Source organism: Protobothrops mucrosquamatus, unplaced genomic scaffold (assembly GCF_001527695.2).
Source record: "Protobothrops mucrosquamatus isolate PMUCROS unplaced genomic scaffold, P.Mucros_1.0 scaffold1551, whole genome shotgun sequence".
Taxonomy (NCBI): Eukaryota; Metazoa; Chordata; class Lepidosauria; order Squamata; family Viperidae; genus Protobothrops; species Protobothrops mucrosquamatus.
The window spans coordinates 152,987-171,773 of record NW_015387720.1 but is presented as its reverse complement, the minus strand read 5'-3'; the positions used below and the strand labels follow the sequence as shown (position 1 = coordinate 171,773).

Sequence of the window (18,787 nt, the reverse complement as noted above, 5' to 3'; positions counted from 1 at the left end):
GCAATATTCCAACTTGCAGTTGGCAGGTCCAATTTAGTATGAATTGCCTTGGTCTTTTCTTTGCAGAGCCCAATTGTTATCCTAAATGAAAACAACAGATTGAGGGCATTCTTTATAGCAAGCTGTTCTCTCTGTTCTCTCTGCTCAATATGCTGAAATACAGGGTGAGTTGTCATTTACAGAATCCTTATCAGCAGTCTCCCTTTTTTAAAAAAAAAAAGTACTTTGTATGTGTTACATCATAGTACCTACAGTAGTTGGGAAGGGAATTGAAAGGCTATACTATACAAGAAAAATTGGAAGTGTAAAAATGTAGGATCTCAAATGAGATTCCTAAGTAAACTGTTTTAAAAAGCAGCACTTGAAACAAATGGGAAATTAGTGGAACGTTAGAAATGTTAGTTCCTATCAGACAGGCAGTCTGACTCAGGAAACAAGCAAACAACACTAGGGAAAATTTAACTGGAGATCAAATAAATCATTTAGTCTGCTCAATTTAGTGGCTACGTTCTAAGTAAAGAAGTCCATGAGTGTTTCAGAGTTCCTGATCTTTAAAAAAAATGAAAATATCACAAATATATGGTATGAAATTACACATGCCTGAAAATAAAGGATTATTCTGATTTGTCATAATATACTGTGATAATAGAGTATAAAAGCCATATTGCAATTCTAACAAGTAGGAAAATGACCCGGTGTGAAATTTGCAGCAGTAACATACTTACACATAATTTGATAGTTTTTTTTCCTAGCAGAAAGCATTGCTACAATAATATTTTCTGTTTCCTCTGCCTCTAACTCAAATATTCTGTAATTATTAATCAAAAAGAGGATTAAATATTCTGTTCTGCATCTAGTATCCACTTATTCTCCTCCCCCCACTTTCTGTATATAAACAGATGTAAATAGTTACTGCTCTTGTAAAAGCTATATGTAAGTAGTTCCACAGGTTTTGATTTGCTGACTTGGCCATAAACAACTCAAGAACTACTCCAATTGAATAATTTTTTTAAAAGAAAAATACTGTATGATGGAAAATAATCGACATGAATATATTTGGTATTCCAGTGCATATGGCTTATCAGAAAAAAACCCCATATATTCAAACTTATGTAGCTTTCTCTGAAATGCAGTGAGACTGTGAAGGAGAATGAGATTGTTCAAGTGTATGCGTCTGTCTATGTGTGCAACAATGTTCAAGTGAGGCATACCATACCATTTTAGCATCCTCTTTTCATATAATAATTTAACTTCTCATAGCGTATTGCTTGACTTTTTGAGTATTGAGTCATTTAACAATAAAAAATTATAACAATTGAATTTGATAAACTGCAGCTGGCTGATCAATGTTTATTGTTTGGAGCTCCAGAAATATTGATCAACAAATTGCATTTTGATGCTTTCTCTTTTCCCCCCCCTTTATACTAATTTTCCATAATGGTTCAGAGAAAGAGAAGGAGAAAACATAGATCCAGATGGGAATAAAACAGGTCCTGAAAAGACCACAAGAGGAACTAGGTCAGGTACTTTGAAGATTAAAGAAGCATGGCTCATCCCTGTGTACAGGAGGCAGGGACAAGGAGCACATAATTACATGGAATTAGAACAGCAACAAGTAGTTCAGTTTTATCAGCTTTAATTGTCTATTGTCAGGACAGAGCTTCTCTTGCCGATCAGCCGATGCTTTAATACCTTTAATGGACTCTCTATTGTGGGATTATCACTTTCATGAAGCTTGGTCTTTCTTCAAAAGTTACTGATTCTGGAAATAAAAGAACAAACCAGTTTCAGCTTCAGGTGTTTCCAAGTCAGGTCCATGCTGCTCTTTGATTTATTGTCTTCCTAAGGAAGCAGTTAAAAAAAAAATCTAGGGTACTTTCTGTCAGCAGCTGATATCCCTTGAGTGGAACCGAGAAAAACCTATTTGAACATTAACCACCTTCTTCCATAAACCCTGTTGGGAAACAATAGCTTGTTGATACAGCCTGTTGATAAAGTCAGGATGCATAGTTGTAAGAGTGGGGAGGAGGAATCTCTTGGCCCTCATTGTTTTTTAAAGATTTCGTGGTGTTTTTTTTAATACGGTTCAGAAAAGAGAAGAAGGTGTGAGTTATTTAAGGAGACTAGAGGACTCTTTATAGACTTGCAGCTTCTGTAATTGGAAAAGGATATGAGCATCACTGATAGGTTACAAGTGAGGATACCTCCAAAATGGCAGATAATTTACCTATAATGTAAATGTAAAGGGAAGGATCTTCTGTGTGGCTTAGATAAGTTTCATTTGGTTTTAAGTTAATAATCACATTTTAAACTAAGCAACGTGTACAAGTAGAATTCAGTTTGGATTCTGTTTGTAATTCAGTTTGGAAACTGTTTTGATAATTTTCAAGAGGTATGCCTGCGCTTTGAAAACAAAAAAAAGGGGGGGGGGCCTGCAATAAACCTTCCTGTCAAGGTCACCTTTTATTTTTCTCTCAAGATTACCTCATATTTTTCTCTAAATATAATACCGTCACTCCTCTTCAACCACCAATTTATTTCTAGGTCTGAGAAATTTTCACTTCTGTTTCACACATTCTAAATTTAATGCAAAATTCAGAAAATAAATGAAAATCAATTAATTAAAAGTACAATTGAGTTATACTTAGAATGTTGCTTGCCTTGTGCTGCGGACTATTAGAAGTAGAATTTGTCATTAATGGTGTTAATGAAAAACTGTTAGAAACTATTTTAGCTTCCTTTGCAGAAATACAGTTCCTCAAATCATCCTGGAAAGGATTTTAGCTTCATATATTTTATTTGTTTGTTTTTCCCATTTCTGGACCACTCATCTCCTTCAAAGAGGGACTTATACATAATTTAGACCAGATAAGACAGCTAATAGTACATCTTCAGATACATTAAAAAGGTCTGAACTTTTATATATATAAGCTGATAGTTTAATACATATAAAAGAGCAAATTTGAATGCCAGCCCTTAGCACTACACCAAAGAGAGTTAAATTTTGGTGAAGTAAAAAGAAACCTTCACACACCTGATTCTGTTAACTAGCATAAGTGTTTTAAGAGCAAATGATCACCAACCAGGGCCATGTAAAATAATAAATTATTTGTCTTTTTGGTTAGACTGGAATGTTACATCCATTGATATATCAGGAGATATTAAACTCAGCAAAATTTCTGAATAGATGTATGCATGCTAGCATTTCTAGTTAATGTTTCTCTAATATCTAACCTCTTTAACATCAGATATTTAAAAAAACATAAGAATATGGATAGAAGTCAATTTACACATGAAGAATGGATGCTCAAGCTTCAGTACATAGCAACGGCATTAAATATGGCATAGACCTTATTGAATTAATTAATGTAAATTTAAAAACAGCAAGCATGGCATTAATACCCTGAGATCTAGATCTTGCTGATACATTTGCACTTACTGTTCCAATTTTAAGGGTAGGCAATTTAATAATCTACTATGCTCTATAAGTAAAGATGGAAGTCTCTAGAAAATCTTGGCCAATTGAAAAAATCATAGAAGGCTTGGATCTAATTAATGTTTGGAGGGGAGATCGTTAAGAAATCCAGAACTCCATGCTAAACTGGAAAGTTGAAAAAATATCCTGGAAGAATTTAATAGCAAACCAAATCTATTTTGCTGCCAAGGAAACTTTGTAGATTGATCCATATAAACATAGGGAGTCCAGCTACACTGAAGGATATCTACTTTTAATAAATGTTTAGAAAATCATTCAGAAGCCTTCTAGTTAGGAGCTTACCAAAGTTTTAGAGCTTTTAAAACTTTAAAGCCTTTAATGAATTCGGGGCCAATTTTAAATTTATGTTTATTTTTATTCTAGAGAGAATTTAACACATTGAAAGTATTTTGGAGTATTTATGTTATCAAGATGATTGATAACCCAAGATTTACCTTGGAATCCACAGGGTAATTTCCCCAAAATTTGTGGAATTATTCAGAGGCAATATTGCACAAGAAAAATTCAAATGGCTTCATCTTCCCTTATATACTCATTTTCTCTGCCGATTTTATACTGATAAAAAGCCTTTTATACTAGTAAAAAGCCTTCTCAGATTTTTAGTAATTAATAAAAACATTTTCCCTTCATAAGATTTGTTTCTTTAAATGTAAAAGATGACTACAGTCAGATCATACTTAGAACTATTCTCTGAAAGTACAGTATAGAGCCGGAACCAGGTCTACCTAGAAAAGAACTGGTGAACAAAAGGTTTTCTTCTTTCTGTTGATAGGGTCAATTTGTTCCTACCAGTAGCCTTGTTTGTATAAAGAACAGGAGAATTTGAAAAAAACAACAACAAGCTGCTTTAGTTTCTGATCTATATTAATGCCCCTATAGCATTTTCAATATCATCTGTTGAACTCAGTTTCTCACAACCATTGCGCTGTTCTGCCGGCTCTGTCTTTTGGAGAAAAAAAAAATAGCCTTCAAGCAGAGGCATGCAGGAGAGGAAAGACAACTCCAGTGACTTTTTGAAGCTGTAGTAACATTCACTTACTGCTGAGCCTCAGTGGCATGAGATGACAGCATCAAAGGAAGTGAAGTGGGTGAGGGTGAAGACAGAGTTTCTGACATCAGCACAGGTCTCTCATGGTTTGCTGCTGGCCTAGAAGCTACTGCAAAGAGAGAGAGAGAGAAAAAGAAAAGGTCTTGTCTGAGAAATGCTGACTAATAATGTAATTGAGGTTTTCTCTGAACAGAAAAGGAACAATAAAAGTATGATTAAAAAGTGTGTTTTCTGAAATGAGCACCACTGAGTTTGCAAATTCCAGATGGAATGAGTGAACTCTATGTAAAAACAACAAACTGCCAGCCCAATAATACATTTCTAAATATTAATATGGGGGAGGCAGGAATGACAAATTGCTTGGAACACCCAAGAAGTCAAAAGATATCTTGATATATAAACAGTACAAATGTGTCTTATTTCTTTTCATAACTCGATATACATATTATGACTCTGTGCATATGTAATACATTGTAATGTATTCTACATTATATACCATGTTGAATAAGACTCTATAAAGTAGTAACATATTTTGGCTAAATATTATTAGAACCAGGCCTAGCTCAATATATTTTGCTGTCAAACACAAATAGCAGTTTACTACCTATAGAAGTCAAAATGTGTAATAGGAGGGCACTCAAATCATTTTGGAACTTGAGGGATAAAATCCCTCATACAAAACAGAATAATTATGGGTTCATTGATTCATTAATTAAGGTTTGCAGGGGCCAAGCTCAACCCTAACAAGACTGAGTTGCTCTGTATTTAAATACTTTCTGCTTTCTTGGACTTACCATTTTTACTTCTGGGTAGAACTGCACTCTCCCAAATAGTAATGGCATATAATTTGAAGGTCCTCCTGGATACTTTGCTCCTGCTCTGTGAGAAGTAGCAACCATAGCCAGGTAGGCCTTTCCCAGATGCATTTGTGCGCCATCTGTGAATCTTCTTCGATCAGTTAGCCATTCTTACAATCATTGATGCTCTAGACCAGGGGTAGTCAACCTTGGCTCTTTTATGACTCGTGGACTTCAATTCCCAGAATTCCTGAGCCAGCTTATCTGGCTCAGGAATTCTGGGAGTTGAAGTCCACGAGTCATAAAAGAGCCAAGGTTGACTACCCCTGCTCTAGACACTTCCTCCCAATTTGGACTACTGCAGTGTGCTCTACATTGGGCTACTCCTAGGCAATCAGAATTTGTAGCTGGTCCAAAATGCAGTAGTGTAAGTAGTTATGGATACTTCTCATTTTGCATGTGTAATTCCTTTATTCTGGTAGTTGCACTGGTTACCAGTTATGGACACAATTCAAAATACAAGTGGTCCTCATTTAATGATCACTTGTTCGGCGACTGTTAAAATTTAGGATAGTTAGAACTGGATCTTGAATTTATGGCTGTTGCAACATCCCAGAGTCACCTGATCACAACTTGTGACCTTCCTTGCCAGCTTTTCACAAGCAAAGTCAATGGGGAAGTCAGCAGGAAGTTGTCATGTGAAGTCCTTGCTTAACAACCCTGGTGGTCCTTGTTTAACAACAGCAACCAGGACTGCCAGAACTATTGTCACTAAGTAATGTACCCACATGGTTTTTCAACGTACCACCATATTGCTCAATGATCGAGTTTCTTATCCCAGTTAGTGTTGTTAAATGAGGACTATTTTTATTGAGTTACTTCTGGAAACAATTCAAGTATTGAAGGTATTTAATTATTCCATATAAAGATTTTCATAAAATTAGGATCTGGATACTGATGAAACCAGCTCCCCAGCTACCGTACTTCTGTCTATTCAGTAAGATCTGGCAAAATTGATTTGTTGGAGGTGCCTTTTGTAAAGAAATGTCATTTTGTGGGACTTAGGAAATAAACTTCTCTATTACTACACCTGCTTTATAGGCCAGCATTCCCCCCCCCCACAAGCCCATGTGGCCCTGCCCTGTTATGCTTTTGCAACAACCTGGCTCTTTAAATAGGCCCTCAAGGAGAGTAGTAGATTGTGATCCATTCTGTGGAGTGATCAATTTCATTTATTTAGAGGGATTATGAGTTGCTCCATCAAACTAATTCATTATCTGACAGAGTAGTCCCAACAGCTCAACCACCAAGGCTTGATGGAATAACCAAGTTTTCGCTATTTTTTTTTTTCAAAACTAGAAGGAAGCCATTTGAATATCCTCCTGTTCTAAAGAACTGCAACTGAAAAGGCCTGTTTCCATGTCCCATGTAGGTGGCAGTCTCTAACTGAGGAGAGAGGCATGGAAAGCCTGCCTGTCAAAAGGTAGCAAATAGGTAAAAATTATGAATTACTAGGTCTTGTTTTATTTTCCCAATGTGCAGAAAGTTTACAATTTATTATTGTATTATTGTTTCTTAATCTTTTTTATGCATCTCACTTGGAGTTGCTTTCCCAATTAAGGCAGCAAGCAAATGGAATAATTTTGTTTATTAATTATGCTGTTTTTCATGGTATCCAATATCGCTAAGGAAAACACTAGTCCTGATTAGAATAATTAATTGCCTTTAGAACAGTCACCATGTGTCACGGTTCTTAAAGCCACCATGTTCTTTTTTTCAGCATCTAAATTTTGTTTAATGCTGGGATGAGCATTCCAAAGGGCTGGAGGAAAAGAGCTGTAAGGTTTGCCCTTTTCCCCATTTTTGTCATGATTTGAAACCTTTTCTACCATTTGGGCTCACCCACCTGTTTGGGATCATATCCTTCTGACATTGTAAGTATATTCAGGGACAATTTCTTAAGAAATCTTTTTCAAGATTCACTAGAGTCCTGGCATTTCTCTTTGGAATCCATCCTGCAAATTCTAAATTAAACATTGACACACAGATTAATGGCAACCATATGTAACCCATTTTTATTTTTATTTGCTTATTCACCCTACAAGAGAAAGAGAAAGAGAAAGAACCCCAGTTCAGCTGAAGGAAGTAGCAAGAAGCAAAGAAAAGCTGAGGTAAAATTGTAAGCAAGGTTGCAGTTGCATGATTTTCACTAAACGGCTGCTTTATTTAACAATGAAGTTGCCAGAACCATTTGTGGTTGTTGAGTGAAGAGTATCTGAATATTAAAGTGAGTCAGGTCATTCATGTTAGAAGGAGCATGACTGGGCTGGGAAGCATAGCTGCTTCCTACACCAAAGCAGTTTCAGATTATACTGTGCACTGGGATCTGTAATGCTTCCATGGGAAGTCATATTGGCCATACATGATCTATCCCTGTTAGTAGAGCTGTATGCAGAAATAACCCCCCTTGTTTGTGCTGTTCACAAGATTAGAATCAGACAGCCATATTGACCATTATAGTTTATTATGGTACTGTGGAGAGTTTATCTGTAGCTTCTGTTTGGTTTATCCAGTTTTCCCACATTCACAGACTTTGAAGTACAGGTAGTCCTCAACTTACGAACACAATTGAGCCCAAAAGTTATGTTGCTAAGTGAGAAATTCATTAAGTGAGGGGAGTTTTGCCCCATTTTATGACTTTACATTTGTTAACTGTAGCACTGCACTTATGAAGTTAGTAACATGGTTGTTAAGTGAATCTGGTTTGACTTTGCTTGCCAGAAGGCTGCAAAAGGTCATCACATGATCCCAGGACACTGCAACCGTCATAAATGTGAGTCAGTTGTGAAGCATCCAAATATAAATCACCTGATCATGGGGATGCTGCAATGGTCATAAGTGTGAAAAATGCTCGTAAGTCACTTTTTTCAGTGCTGTGGTAACTCTGAACAGTCACTAAATAAACTGTTGTAAGTCAAGGACTACCTGTAATTACAGGAAGGTAGTAAGGTGCAAGCTATCTCATAATATAGAAGCCACAATTTTATATTTGAGTACAAAATACTGAGTATGTAGCAAACTTCTGATTCATCATCAGTTATCAAAATTGATATTTTTTTTTGTTTTGAATGTTTGTTCCTATTGCATATTCCATAATTTGCATAAACTCTGTCAATTCTTTTGTTGACTTATCAGGTACTTGTCTGATACTATGTCTTAGTAATGCCCAGTGATCTGTGAATATTTGATTAGAATATGTTAGAAGTCTTTACACAGATAAATGCTACTCTCTGTACTGTGTCATCTCTAGACAAACAAATAATCCTGTTCATCTTCACAACTTCAAGAACTTCAGAAATCTATGGTATGACCTGTATGTTAAAACAAAATCAGAGATTGGTTCTCCAAATAACAAAAATCCTCACATACACACTTACTTGTATTTTTAAAACAAGTCAAAACAGGTTCCTTCCTACGCAAGAGGAAAGGCACAGTAAAATAAACATGTCTGAAGATGCGAGGTAAAAAGGAAAAGTAGGAGACTTGTCCTTTGTTGAACTGACTTGGTATTTTTGATACTATGTGTGACTGTGCATGGAGCTATGCGACCTCGCAATTGTTGTGAGCTGAAGGATTCCACACTGAAGGGCCAGGACCACTAAAGGAAGTTATGCATCTGGTTTGTTTGGTAATGAGAAATAGGAATGCGAGGTCTAATGTACTTCATAATAGACAAACAGGACATTGTATGCCATCATCACAGGATGTCCTTCCTTCAAGGCAGCACATTAATATGGAAAGAAGGAAAAGAAATGGCAAGAACACATGCCTGTGTAATTATTACACACAAATACTTATTTCATTAGTGACACGCTCTTTAAGTGATTGTGTCTATTACACGTTTTAATAATGCAGATTTTCTTTCTGGACTACGTTAGCATTTGAACTACTCTCTACAAAAACACCTGCAGGGCAAAGCTGTGTTGTTTCTTCTTTAACTGATGCTATTTTAAAATAGTACAAAGGTAAGGCTGCAGTCTTGCGCTCACTTTCCCTTGAGTAAAAGTCCTATTAATCTTAATAAGGGGTGTAAAAAAGGGGGGGGAATAATATGTACGTTGTACAGAAAATTTGGATGTTATTTTTACTTTAAAAGCTTATGACAGATCAAACTGCATAACAACAACAAAAATTTTGCTCTTTTGTATATCTGTTATAAAGTCATCAACAGAAATTTAATTGGTTTTTGATGTTCCTGGAAAGCTTAATTTAGAAATAGAAGTAAGGAATAAGAAAAATAATGTTCTGTTTTACATCTGATTCTTCACACTGGGTTCCTATGCAGTATATAACCAATTATATTATTTTTCACCATCAAATATTTCCCCTTCCCTTGGAAGATAATTCCAGTGCCACCAGCCTATTAATCAGCTTACGTGTTAATTGGAAAATCTGCATTGCTGTGATTTTCAGAAAGGAAAAATTCCTTCTGACTATAGTTTCATTGGATAACTCTGAGTGACTTGCAGGTATAGCCCCACCCCTGCTCTTGACAGCTCTGAGTGTGAGTAAATCAGAAATGACTGGCTCATTGGAAACTTGGTAGCAGGGAGGAGAAAGGAAGAGTCTGTTTCGCTAGTAGAGACTGAAACACTCAGCCCTCCAGTCTTTCAAAAGAAGTTAAAGCCTAAGAACAGCAGCACCTGTGACAGGGAGAGAGAACTCGTGATTGAGAAGCCAGCCCAAGCAACAAGAGTTAAATCTCGAGGCATGAGTCAGTCTTACTTCCACGGGCCAAGTGGAAGGCAGGAGAAATGTTTACTCTTTAGATATGTGTGAGACTTACCTGAAACGCCAGGCTGCCAGCTGGAAGTATTTGTGGACTGTACCTTGGTAAGCAACTTTTTTTCAGATCGCTTGAGAGGGGTTTTTTTTGAATGAAACACAGCAAGAAGCACGTTGACAGTGGCAATCGTTTTTTTTCTTGAAAGTGCTCTTTCTAAGGTGCCTTAAAGTTCAAGGGATCTTTATTTTTATGATGATTAATTCTTTCACTGCTACTAGCAACTGTCAGTTGAGTTTCACTATTACTTCGCTCTCCTAGTGTGTACAGTGTGAAGCTTTTTTCATATGGTGCTAAAGTCTCTGGAATCGATCCTATCAGCATTTATCTGAAGAACTAATAAGCCTGCCAGAGTTGAATTCTGTGAGAAAATACAGAATTAAGCAGGTTTTGTTTTGTTTTTTTAACTTTTTCAAAATATTTCTTTGTATTGGGACCTACTTGATCTCAGTCCAGAGGATTAGTAGTATAATTCTGGAGCTTCGGGTTTTTGTTATGGAAAAGCTATAGTCTAATTCAGAGGTCCCCAACCTTTTGGGCACCAGGGACCGGTTCCATAGAGAGAGGGTTTTCCACGGACCGGAGGGTGCATGGTTTCGTGTGCTGCCTGTATCCCGCAGATGGGGCTTTGCTTGTGCGGACCAGTTGCTGGCTTGCCGCGGCCCAGTACTGGTCCACGGACCGGGGGTTGGGGACCCCTGATCTAATTCATTGTCTTTTTACTTGGGGGAAACAGAATGGTAAGTTAACTTGTTTTTAATATGCAAATTAGTTTGCTACTTCTACCATAGGGATAGTTGTAAAGCTAAATGTTACAATTGTACTATTATAAATCTGTTCATATTTCTATAATAATACTACTCTCCTGTGTTTAAAGTGTGATATTCTTTTCTAAAGAAAGACAAATAATACTTTTTGCAATAATAATATTCAAACACTGTAAGGTAGGCCTTTCATATTGTACCTGCACCATGGATGAGGAATCTAGATGAAAGACAATATCTTGTCTCTGAATTTTGTGACTGCGTAGCCACTATTAGACATAGAAGCATTGCGATCCATCTTGTAAGCCATGAACTATTTTCAGCGTAGTTCACTTTTGTTTTACACGCTTTTTGGAATATGTAAGAATATGCTAATTGAGTAGTATTTCTAGTTATTTTGGATTGTTTCTGGAGTGATAGCGGCAGGATGCAGCCTTCCTCAGTTTTCCATTCCCGAGGATAAGAGGAAGTCAATATAGGGTAGGGAGGGGGGATGTTGTTTTTAAAAGTTGTTCGTATGTTGGAAGTTGTGGGAAAGTTCAGTCTTCCTCATTTGGAAAAAGCAAGCCAGGTTCCGCTCTTCCAGCATGCACTTTCCATTTTTAGCTCTTTGAGACGCAGACAGCAAGCAGTTCCTTCCTTTTCCTTTCCTTGTTTATGACACTTTCTTAGTGCACTTTTCCAACAAGCTGTGTTGTGCACAAGTTTTTTGCTTTCAGATCACCATCCCCCCCCTCCATTCAGATTATAAAGAAACAATCTAAAAGAGATGTGGAGGGTTTCTCTTTTTTTCCCCACTAGCTTTAGCTATTGAACATGGTGTGTCAGGGAAGTCAGCCCCAAAGTGCAACTTTCAGCTGTCCTGCTCATGTCCTCAGTGTGTTCCCAGATAGGCATTTAGATCTACTTGCCAGCAGTACTGAAAAGAGAATGACAAATGTGTGTATGTGTATATATATATTTTCCAGGCTGCCGCACAGTGTAGCCCATATATTGTGAATTCCAAGGGACAGAGAAAAAGGACAATATTGATAATGAAAATGGACATGAAGGATGCTGATATGACTCTATGGACAGAAGCTGAATTTGAAGACAAGTGTACCTACATTGTAAATGATCATCCCACAGAACCCAGTTCTGCAGAAGGTTGCACCATAACTCAGGCCGAATCATCTTTGCCAAGGAACTTGATTTTCAAATATGCAGGAAATTGCAAAGAGGTAAGAACAAGTTTACCGAGAATGATTACAACAACCTGAAATGCCCTTTTGATTTCTGTTTGTTTTTGAAATAGGCATTACCGATTTTCTTTTTCTTAAAGCATAGAAAAGGCTTGAAAAAAGTCTCCCTTTTAATATCAGCAAAAAGAAGAAACACTTCCTGACCTGTATTGTGCTGATGTATACATGGAATTTGTGTGTAAGATGTGGTTTAGCAGACTAGTGACAGTTTCAAACTTGTATCCTTGACCAGTTTAGAATTAGTTGTTTTGTATAGTTCTAAAGCAACATATCTGTAAAATGCAGGATATACATCGCTTATAAGTGACTCTTTTGTTCTGAAACAATAAAATTATGTCAGATCAGTGAAATCATTTAAATATGCTGTGTTTAAATGACTTGTTTATCTAGGACAGGAACTTTGTTGGTAGCTGGACATACAGGTATATTTTAGTCCATGTCTCTGGAGTGGGTGCATTCTTTGTTGTTGTTTCAGAAGGGCAGAGAAAAAAATCAGCCTAGATGAGCAATTGGTTGCCTGTTTATTCCTTCATATAGAGTAGCTATTATACTTAGGCGTGATGTTCAGCTGGCTAATAATGGTAGGGCCAGCCCATCTTTTTTTTTTTTTTGTCCCTCTCCTGTGACTTGTGGTGGAACAGCTATAACCTGTGTTGCTACTGTGGCTAAATAAACTGACCACAGAACTCAGGGAAGGGTGTACATTCATTCCTTTCTAGTTATTAAAAAGATTCTTCTTAAAACAAACAGAATAGAAATTCTTGCATTCAAAAAACAGGACCAAAACTTGAACTGATATAAATTGTAATTTATTAACATTATTCAGAAACTTGGGTAGCAGCCTATTACAGTATCTCTATGGTTTTATTCTTGGTGCTGTTCTCTGGATATGAACTGAATGATGAGCTGGAACAACAGAAGATTTCAATATTCCCTTTATATACTTGGCCCTTAAATTAGGCAATAAGTTTTAATTCTTCGACTAATATATATTCAGCATTTAGCTGATTGGCCTGAAAATGAAATGTGAAGAAGCAACTAGCTAATATCCAATGATAACCCATTTTTGAATTTGAATTTGAATTTGAATTTATTATATTTATACGCCGCCCTTCTCCCGGAGGACTCAGGGCGGCTTACAGCCATTTTAAAAACAACTTAATACAATACAAAATACAAAATTTAAGAAAATAATTAAAAATAAATATTTGAATAGGCCGCTTCTACTAAAATTTAGTTAAAACCAATTTAAAATACCCCTAGGCTAGTCCTGCCCGCTGAAACAACCAGAGTCTTAATTTTCTTGTTTTATTACAAGCAGTCTGAAAAAAAATACTGCCTTGCTATAGGTTGACAAACATTAATACTGTATATTTGCCAATCATTTTTAAACAATTATATTGAATAGTAGTTTAAGAAACTACAAGATTTGTAGTTGTATCTCATAAAATGTAATTCCATGAATCTTTACAGAGGTTATCAATAGACAGTATCCTTCATTTGTTTTTCATTCTAGTCTCCTTTGCTATATATAAAAAAGAGAAATTGCACTATTGCACCCAGTCCCATATCCCATTTAGGATACAATATATGTTGTTCATAGTATGCTGACTCAGATTTAGATTTTGTAATTATTATATCAGCTCTGTGGTAGTGTTTTGGCAGAATATCAGGTTAATCGGTATTAGAGTTTATGAATATTTTGGTGGCAGAGGGGAGAGAACTTGAGTTCAGAATCCAAACATCTCTTATGTTCTAGATCTTGAACTATTTACATCGATTCACAAACACAGAAGCAATGAGAACACATTTCTTCTCATAGCATATTATATTCATGGTTAAACTTGATTTTATGACATACTGCGAAGTATTGTATGCAAAAAATTAAAGGAACTGCATCTTACATGTATGCTTGAGCTTGTAGCTTTTGGCAGACAGAGGCCTTGCTATTTTTCAGAGATAGATTACTCAGACATGATCACATACAATGACGCAAGAAGTGAGCTGTTTTTATGGAGAAAAATATGCTTATGAAATGTTAATGCTGTCATTAAGGAACGGTATTTAGAGTAATATTCCTAGAGCCTACAGATACTCCCGTGTTTTGTATGTGCACCTGTGTGTGTCTTGTTTTTGTTTATTTCTCATTGCTTTACTAATCCTGGAACTCCACCTTTTATTGAAAAGGCAAGACATGTCATATGGTTGACCTTTGTTGGGGATTACTTTATGGAGCTGTTTTTCATTATACAGTTTCCATTAGTAAGCGTATGGGCATCTTAAAGCAACTTTAGTTTTTAACGTTCAAAGATGTATCATTTGTCTATGGACATTCATGATATAGTATTTTCTATTTTTTTTTCAATGTGGACAAGTAGGTTGTTTTTTTTTGAATGAACACTCCTTTTAAATGAAATCCTCAAATTGGGCTTCTTTAAAATAATAGGCAATCATTTAAGAAAGCCATCAGACGATTTAAAAAACCTCAAACATCCACATATAAATGGACCCAAATAGAATACACACTGGCCAGATAGAAAGGTTGGTACCAGGAAAGTGTCCATTCTAGTGTAGCCAATCACAGCAGAGGAGACCATGCCAAACTCTTTTTGTAAGAGTCTACAGAAGAATCTCCATTGCAGACTTTAATTTCTATATAGGCTTGTGGGAAGGAAAACATGCCTAGTCTCAGATTTTTAGAGATTACAGACCAAAAACGTTTGATTGCAGAAAATAATATTTTTAAAAGGGTGGTTGTATTCCCGAGGACTGATTCCAGGAAGTAATCTAGATGCTGTATTTTTGTACTAACTGGTACTTAGACCCACAAAAGGTACTGCTCCTTATTAGCTGCACTTGAAGAGAATTGTGCTTCAATATTTATTGTTTTGCTCTTTAAGAATTCAGCCACCCTTCCATCCAACAATATGGTAGTTCACAGAAAATTAAACTAAACATTTAACCAAATTGTATACTAACCCATTAAATAGATATTTATCACTTGAATATCTTGCAAATGTTGTTGCTATGTTCATGTAAGGAGGAAGCAACAGGCAAACATTATCTCTCACTCTGTCCTTTTAAAAAAGAATGAATTATAGGATATAAGCCCTCTTCAGTGCATTATTTTCCCAATGTTTCCAAAAACAAAAGAAAGTGGGTATTGTTCCAGACAAAAGCTTAAGTGAACAAGATATCCTGGAAGTAAAGAAGTGGAGGTTAAGCTAACTAGCATTTCTAATCATTATTTCTCATGGACATCAATCCAGGTTCAGTTTATTTTGTATTTGTTATTACTTCAGAAGTTGTGGCTGGTCCATTAAGAAGAGATTGGACAGCCATTTGTCTGGAATGGTACAGGTCTCCTGCTTGAGCAGAGGGGTGGACTAGAAGACCTCCAAGGTCCCTTCCAACTCTGTTATTCTGTTGTTATTGTTACTTAAGTTATATGTGCTAGTGATATTAGTTAGTGCCCATTAAAAGAAATAATAGCCTGTGTCTTATGAAGGGTCATTTTAATAAGTTAATAATAAGGATTAGAGAAAGATATAGAGTACTGGTACTTACATAAAATCTGCATGGGCTGTATCAAGTGACAGACAAATAGAATGTTACACAGAAAAGGTGCCGATGCCCATACAGAATCAAAAGAAGTGGCTTCTATATAGAGATAAAACATGAAAGGGGGAAGATATTTAAAAAAAATGTTTATACAAGTGATACAGTGGCTTAGTTCCAACAATTGGTGACCTTTTTTTAAAGAGTTGCCTGTTGATTTATTTTTATTTAATTCAGGGAGGCTAATAGCCTGTTTAGGATATCACTAATGTTCAGGAGAATTAATAGGACTAAGTTCCCTCTGTCAAATTCTAGTGTGCATTCCTATAAAGAAAAACAAAGCTGCTTTCACCAGAAAGAACTGATTTTAAGACAATTAACAGTTAATTTCAGCCCAAAATCTGAAATTTAAGGATCACATCAGAGTAGCATAATATAGAAGCAATTCTGTAACTTTATACCTAAAGCACTAGTAACACATTGTAACTTATTTGTAATGAATAAGAATGTATTGTAATAGTTGTAATCTTGCTTTTTTTTTTTAATAATGTAGAAAGTGACACTCTCCTGTGTCTTGTTTTCCAACAGTCCATTTTCAGTAGGCCAATTTCAGGATTTTATATGAACAAGAAGCATAAGGGTCTTAGCCACCAGTAACACATGACTATACTTTATATTCCATAAGTAATATCCATATACTAATGGCAGAACTAGTAATTAAAATTTCTTGAATTAAATACTTTCTATAATCACTTAAAAGGGGGGGGGGAAGCAGTCTGTCTAAGAATTGTACTTATCCTAGCAACAGGAGAAGCTTTTCCATTCAGTTTTAAAACACAGGCATTAACATTCCTTTGTCCATCACAGTTTCTTTGTCAGAGACATCTTTTTGCAGTTCAGAAGGTCTGCTGCCATTCCCATTAGTTAGTGGAGAATTTGTAATGTTGGGACAGCATTAAAAGTATTCCAAAGCAGATGTGCTTAAGGACACCTTGTGGACAAATCTGAAACATCACTTTGTGTCTCGCAAAATTCAGCAAGGCTTAATTTACATTCCTTTTTGATTTGTAGTTGTATTTTTTAAAGTTGTGTATATTTTGATATTATGATTATTTTTTTAAAAAAAATTATGTTACCAGTTCATAATTATATTAATACATCTTTTTTATGTACAGCCAAACTCAGTTTCCTGATCTGTGGCTCTAAGTTGGATTTCTATAGAGTTTCTTCATAACATTATTATATTTTTCTTTTTCTTTGGAAGGGGAGTCATTCTACAATAAATAATTATTGGTAACTTAGCGTAGTATCTCATTCACACTGTCAGAAAATTAATGTGCTCTTTAGAATAAATTTAAAGGTCACACATAACTAACACTTAAGAAAATAGCCACTAAGTTCCTTTCTATGGGGGATGTTAATTCAACAATTGCTAGTTATATGTACGAGGAAGCCTAAACAACTGTGATTCTGGTGCACATATTCTCAACCCTGATTGCACTTACCTTTTCCTCCTGAAAGAATGTGATTCTTCCAGTGTGTCCAAGGCTTGATAATAGCTGTAATTTATTCAGGATGATACTTCATGCATCTAATGAGATGGATATGAAAGCTTTGGCATCCTTTTATTTTTTAAGGTGCCAGAAGGCTGTTTTGTTTTGTTGTTTTGTTTTGTTTTTCTGCCACAAACTAACATGGCAGTTTTTCCAGAAATGTAATGTTGGAATGAAGACTTGAGAGTTGCTAATTATGATAGACAATATCAAGCAGCATATCCCACTTTTGTTCTCCATCAGTAGCATTCTGTTTCTCCCTTTTCCTCCTCTGATAGTAACTTGCAAATTATGAAACTTTCATGCAGTGTTTAAAAAATATCTGGAAATTCTGTGCAATTTCTCTTAACCATTATCTGAATATTCAAACACTTGAAAGAAGAATACAGGGAGAGAAACTTAGCCAAATGAAATTGCTGGAAGTAACAAATATTACTCTACAGATTGTTTTCATCCCTCATACCATCAAACAAATCCATTCCCCCCCTCCCATATACACAATCCATCCATATACTTAATGTGGATAACAAACATATCACACTAAATTCTTTCTAAAGACCTTGCTCAAAATATTGTTTGGGCATGCTTTGAATTATTGTACAAAAATCCACCAACTGTTTCCATTTGACAGATTCCAAATCATAATGATTCCTAGACACTTTGAAAACTTTAACATATGTTTAAATTAAAATGTAAGGGAGAGTGCATTTTTTTATAACTATGAAAAGCAAAAACAGCCAGACTTCAGTATAATTCAAAATACTGGCTATAAACTTCTCATGAAAGCTGTAACAGAATGTAAATTAAGTCAGATGGGGAAAAGCCAGAAGAACATCTGCCTTTTTCACCTCTATGAAAAATGCTTAAGAGTGGTAAAAATAAACACTGCCATTAGGCATGTCCCTATTTGTTTCTGCTTGTTTTTAAAAGATACACAACTGGTTTGAATTTGTTAAAGTTTAAGGGGAAAAATGTCAAGAATTGCATCAGACTCATCAAAAAAAATTCATACCAGGCCAAATCCTAGGTATTTGTGCTACTACTCTGTCAGTATTTTTTTTCTCCTCTTACTGATTTGAACTAGTTTAGCATCCATTCCTTTCTGCTACAAATAACTCTGGAAATTGTAGTTTTCTATGAAGTTTCAACACATTAGAAAACTGCAACTCCTAGGAATCGTTGAGAATAGCCATCCCAATCACCTAAGCTTTATTTGGTATAGAAGGGGATTTCAAACTTTTTTAAGCTATGGAACCTACTTTAAAAAAAATAAAAATGGACAAATTAGCAAAAGAGATAAAAGAAAAAGAAGACACAGAATATTATTTAATATGGAGCAAGTGGTATGACTGGCTAGAGAGTAGAAATAAGAGAGAATAAATGTGGAAAGGTTAAACGTGGAAAATGTGTATATAATAATGTATGAAGGAAGAAAAATGCAAATAAGAAATAATGGGGCAATAAGGATAAATACTCTAAAGAAGAAT

General features: G+C 35.6%; 1 protein-coding gene across 1 annotated transcript in view; it reads left to right on the top strand.

Moving 5' to 3' along the window:
- The first annotated feature begins 10,905 nt into the window (after nt 1-10,905).
- The window catches only part of PRDM1 (PR/SET domain 1), a 29,362-nt gene continuing 21,480 nt past the window's right edge, over nt 10,906-18,787 (top strand). The window contains exons 1-2 of the mRNA XM_015822398.1: nt 10,906-10,924; nt 11,917-12,168. Of these exons, the coding sequence (XP_015677884.1) occupies nt 10,922-10,924; nt 11,917-12,168 (255 nt within the window). The 5' untranslated portion in view covers nt 10,906-10,921. The remainder of the gene's footprint in view (nt 10,925-11,916; nt 12,169-18,787) is intronic.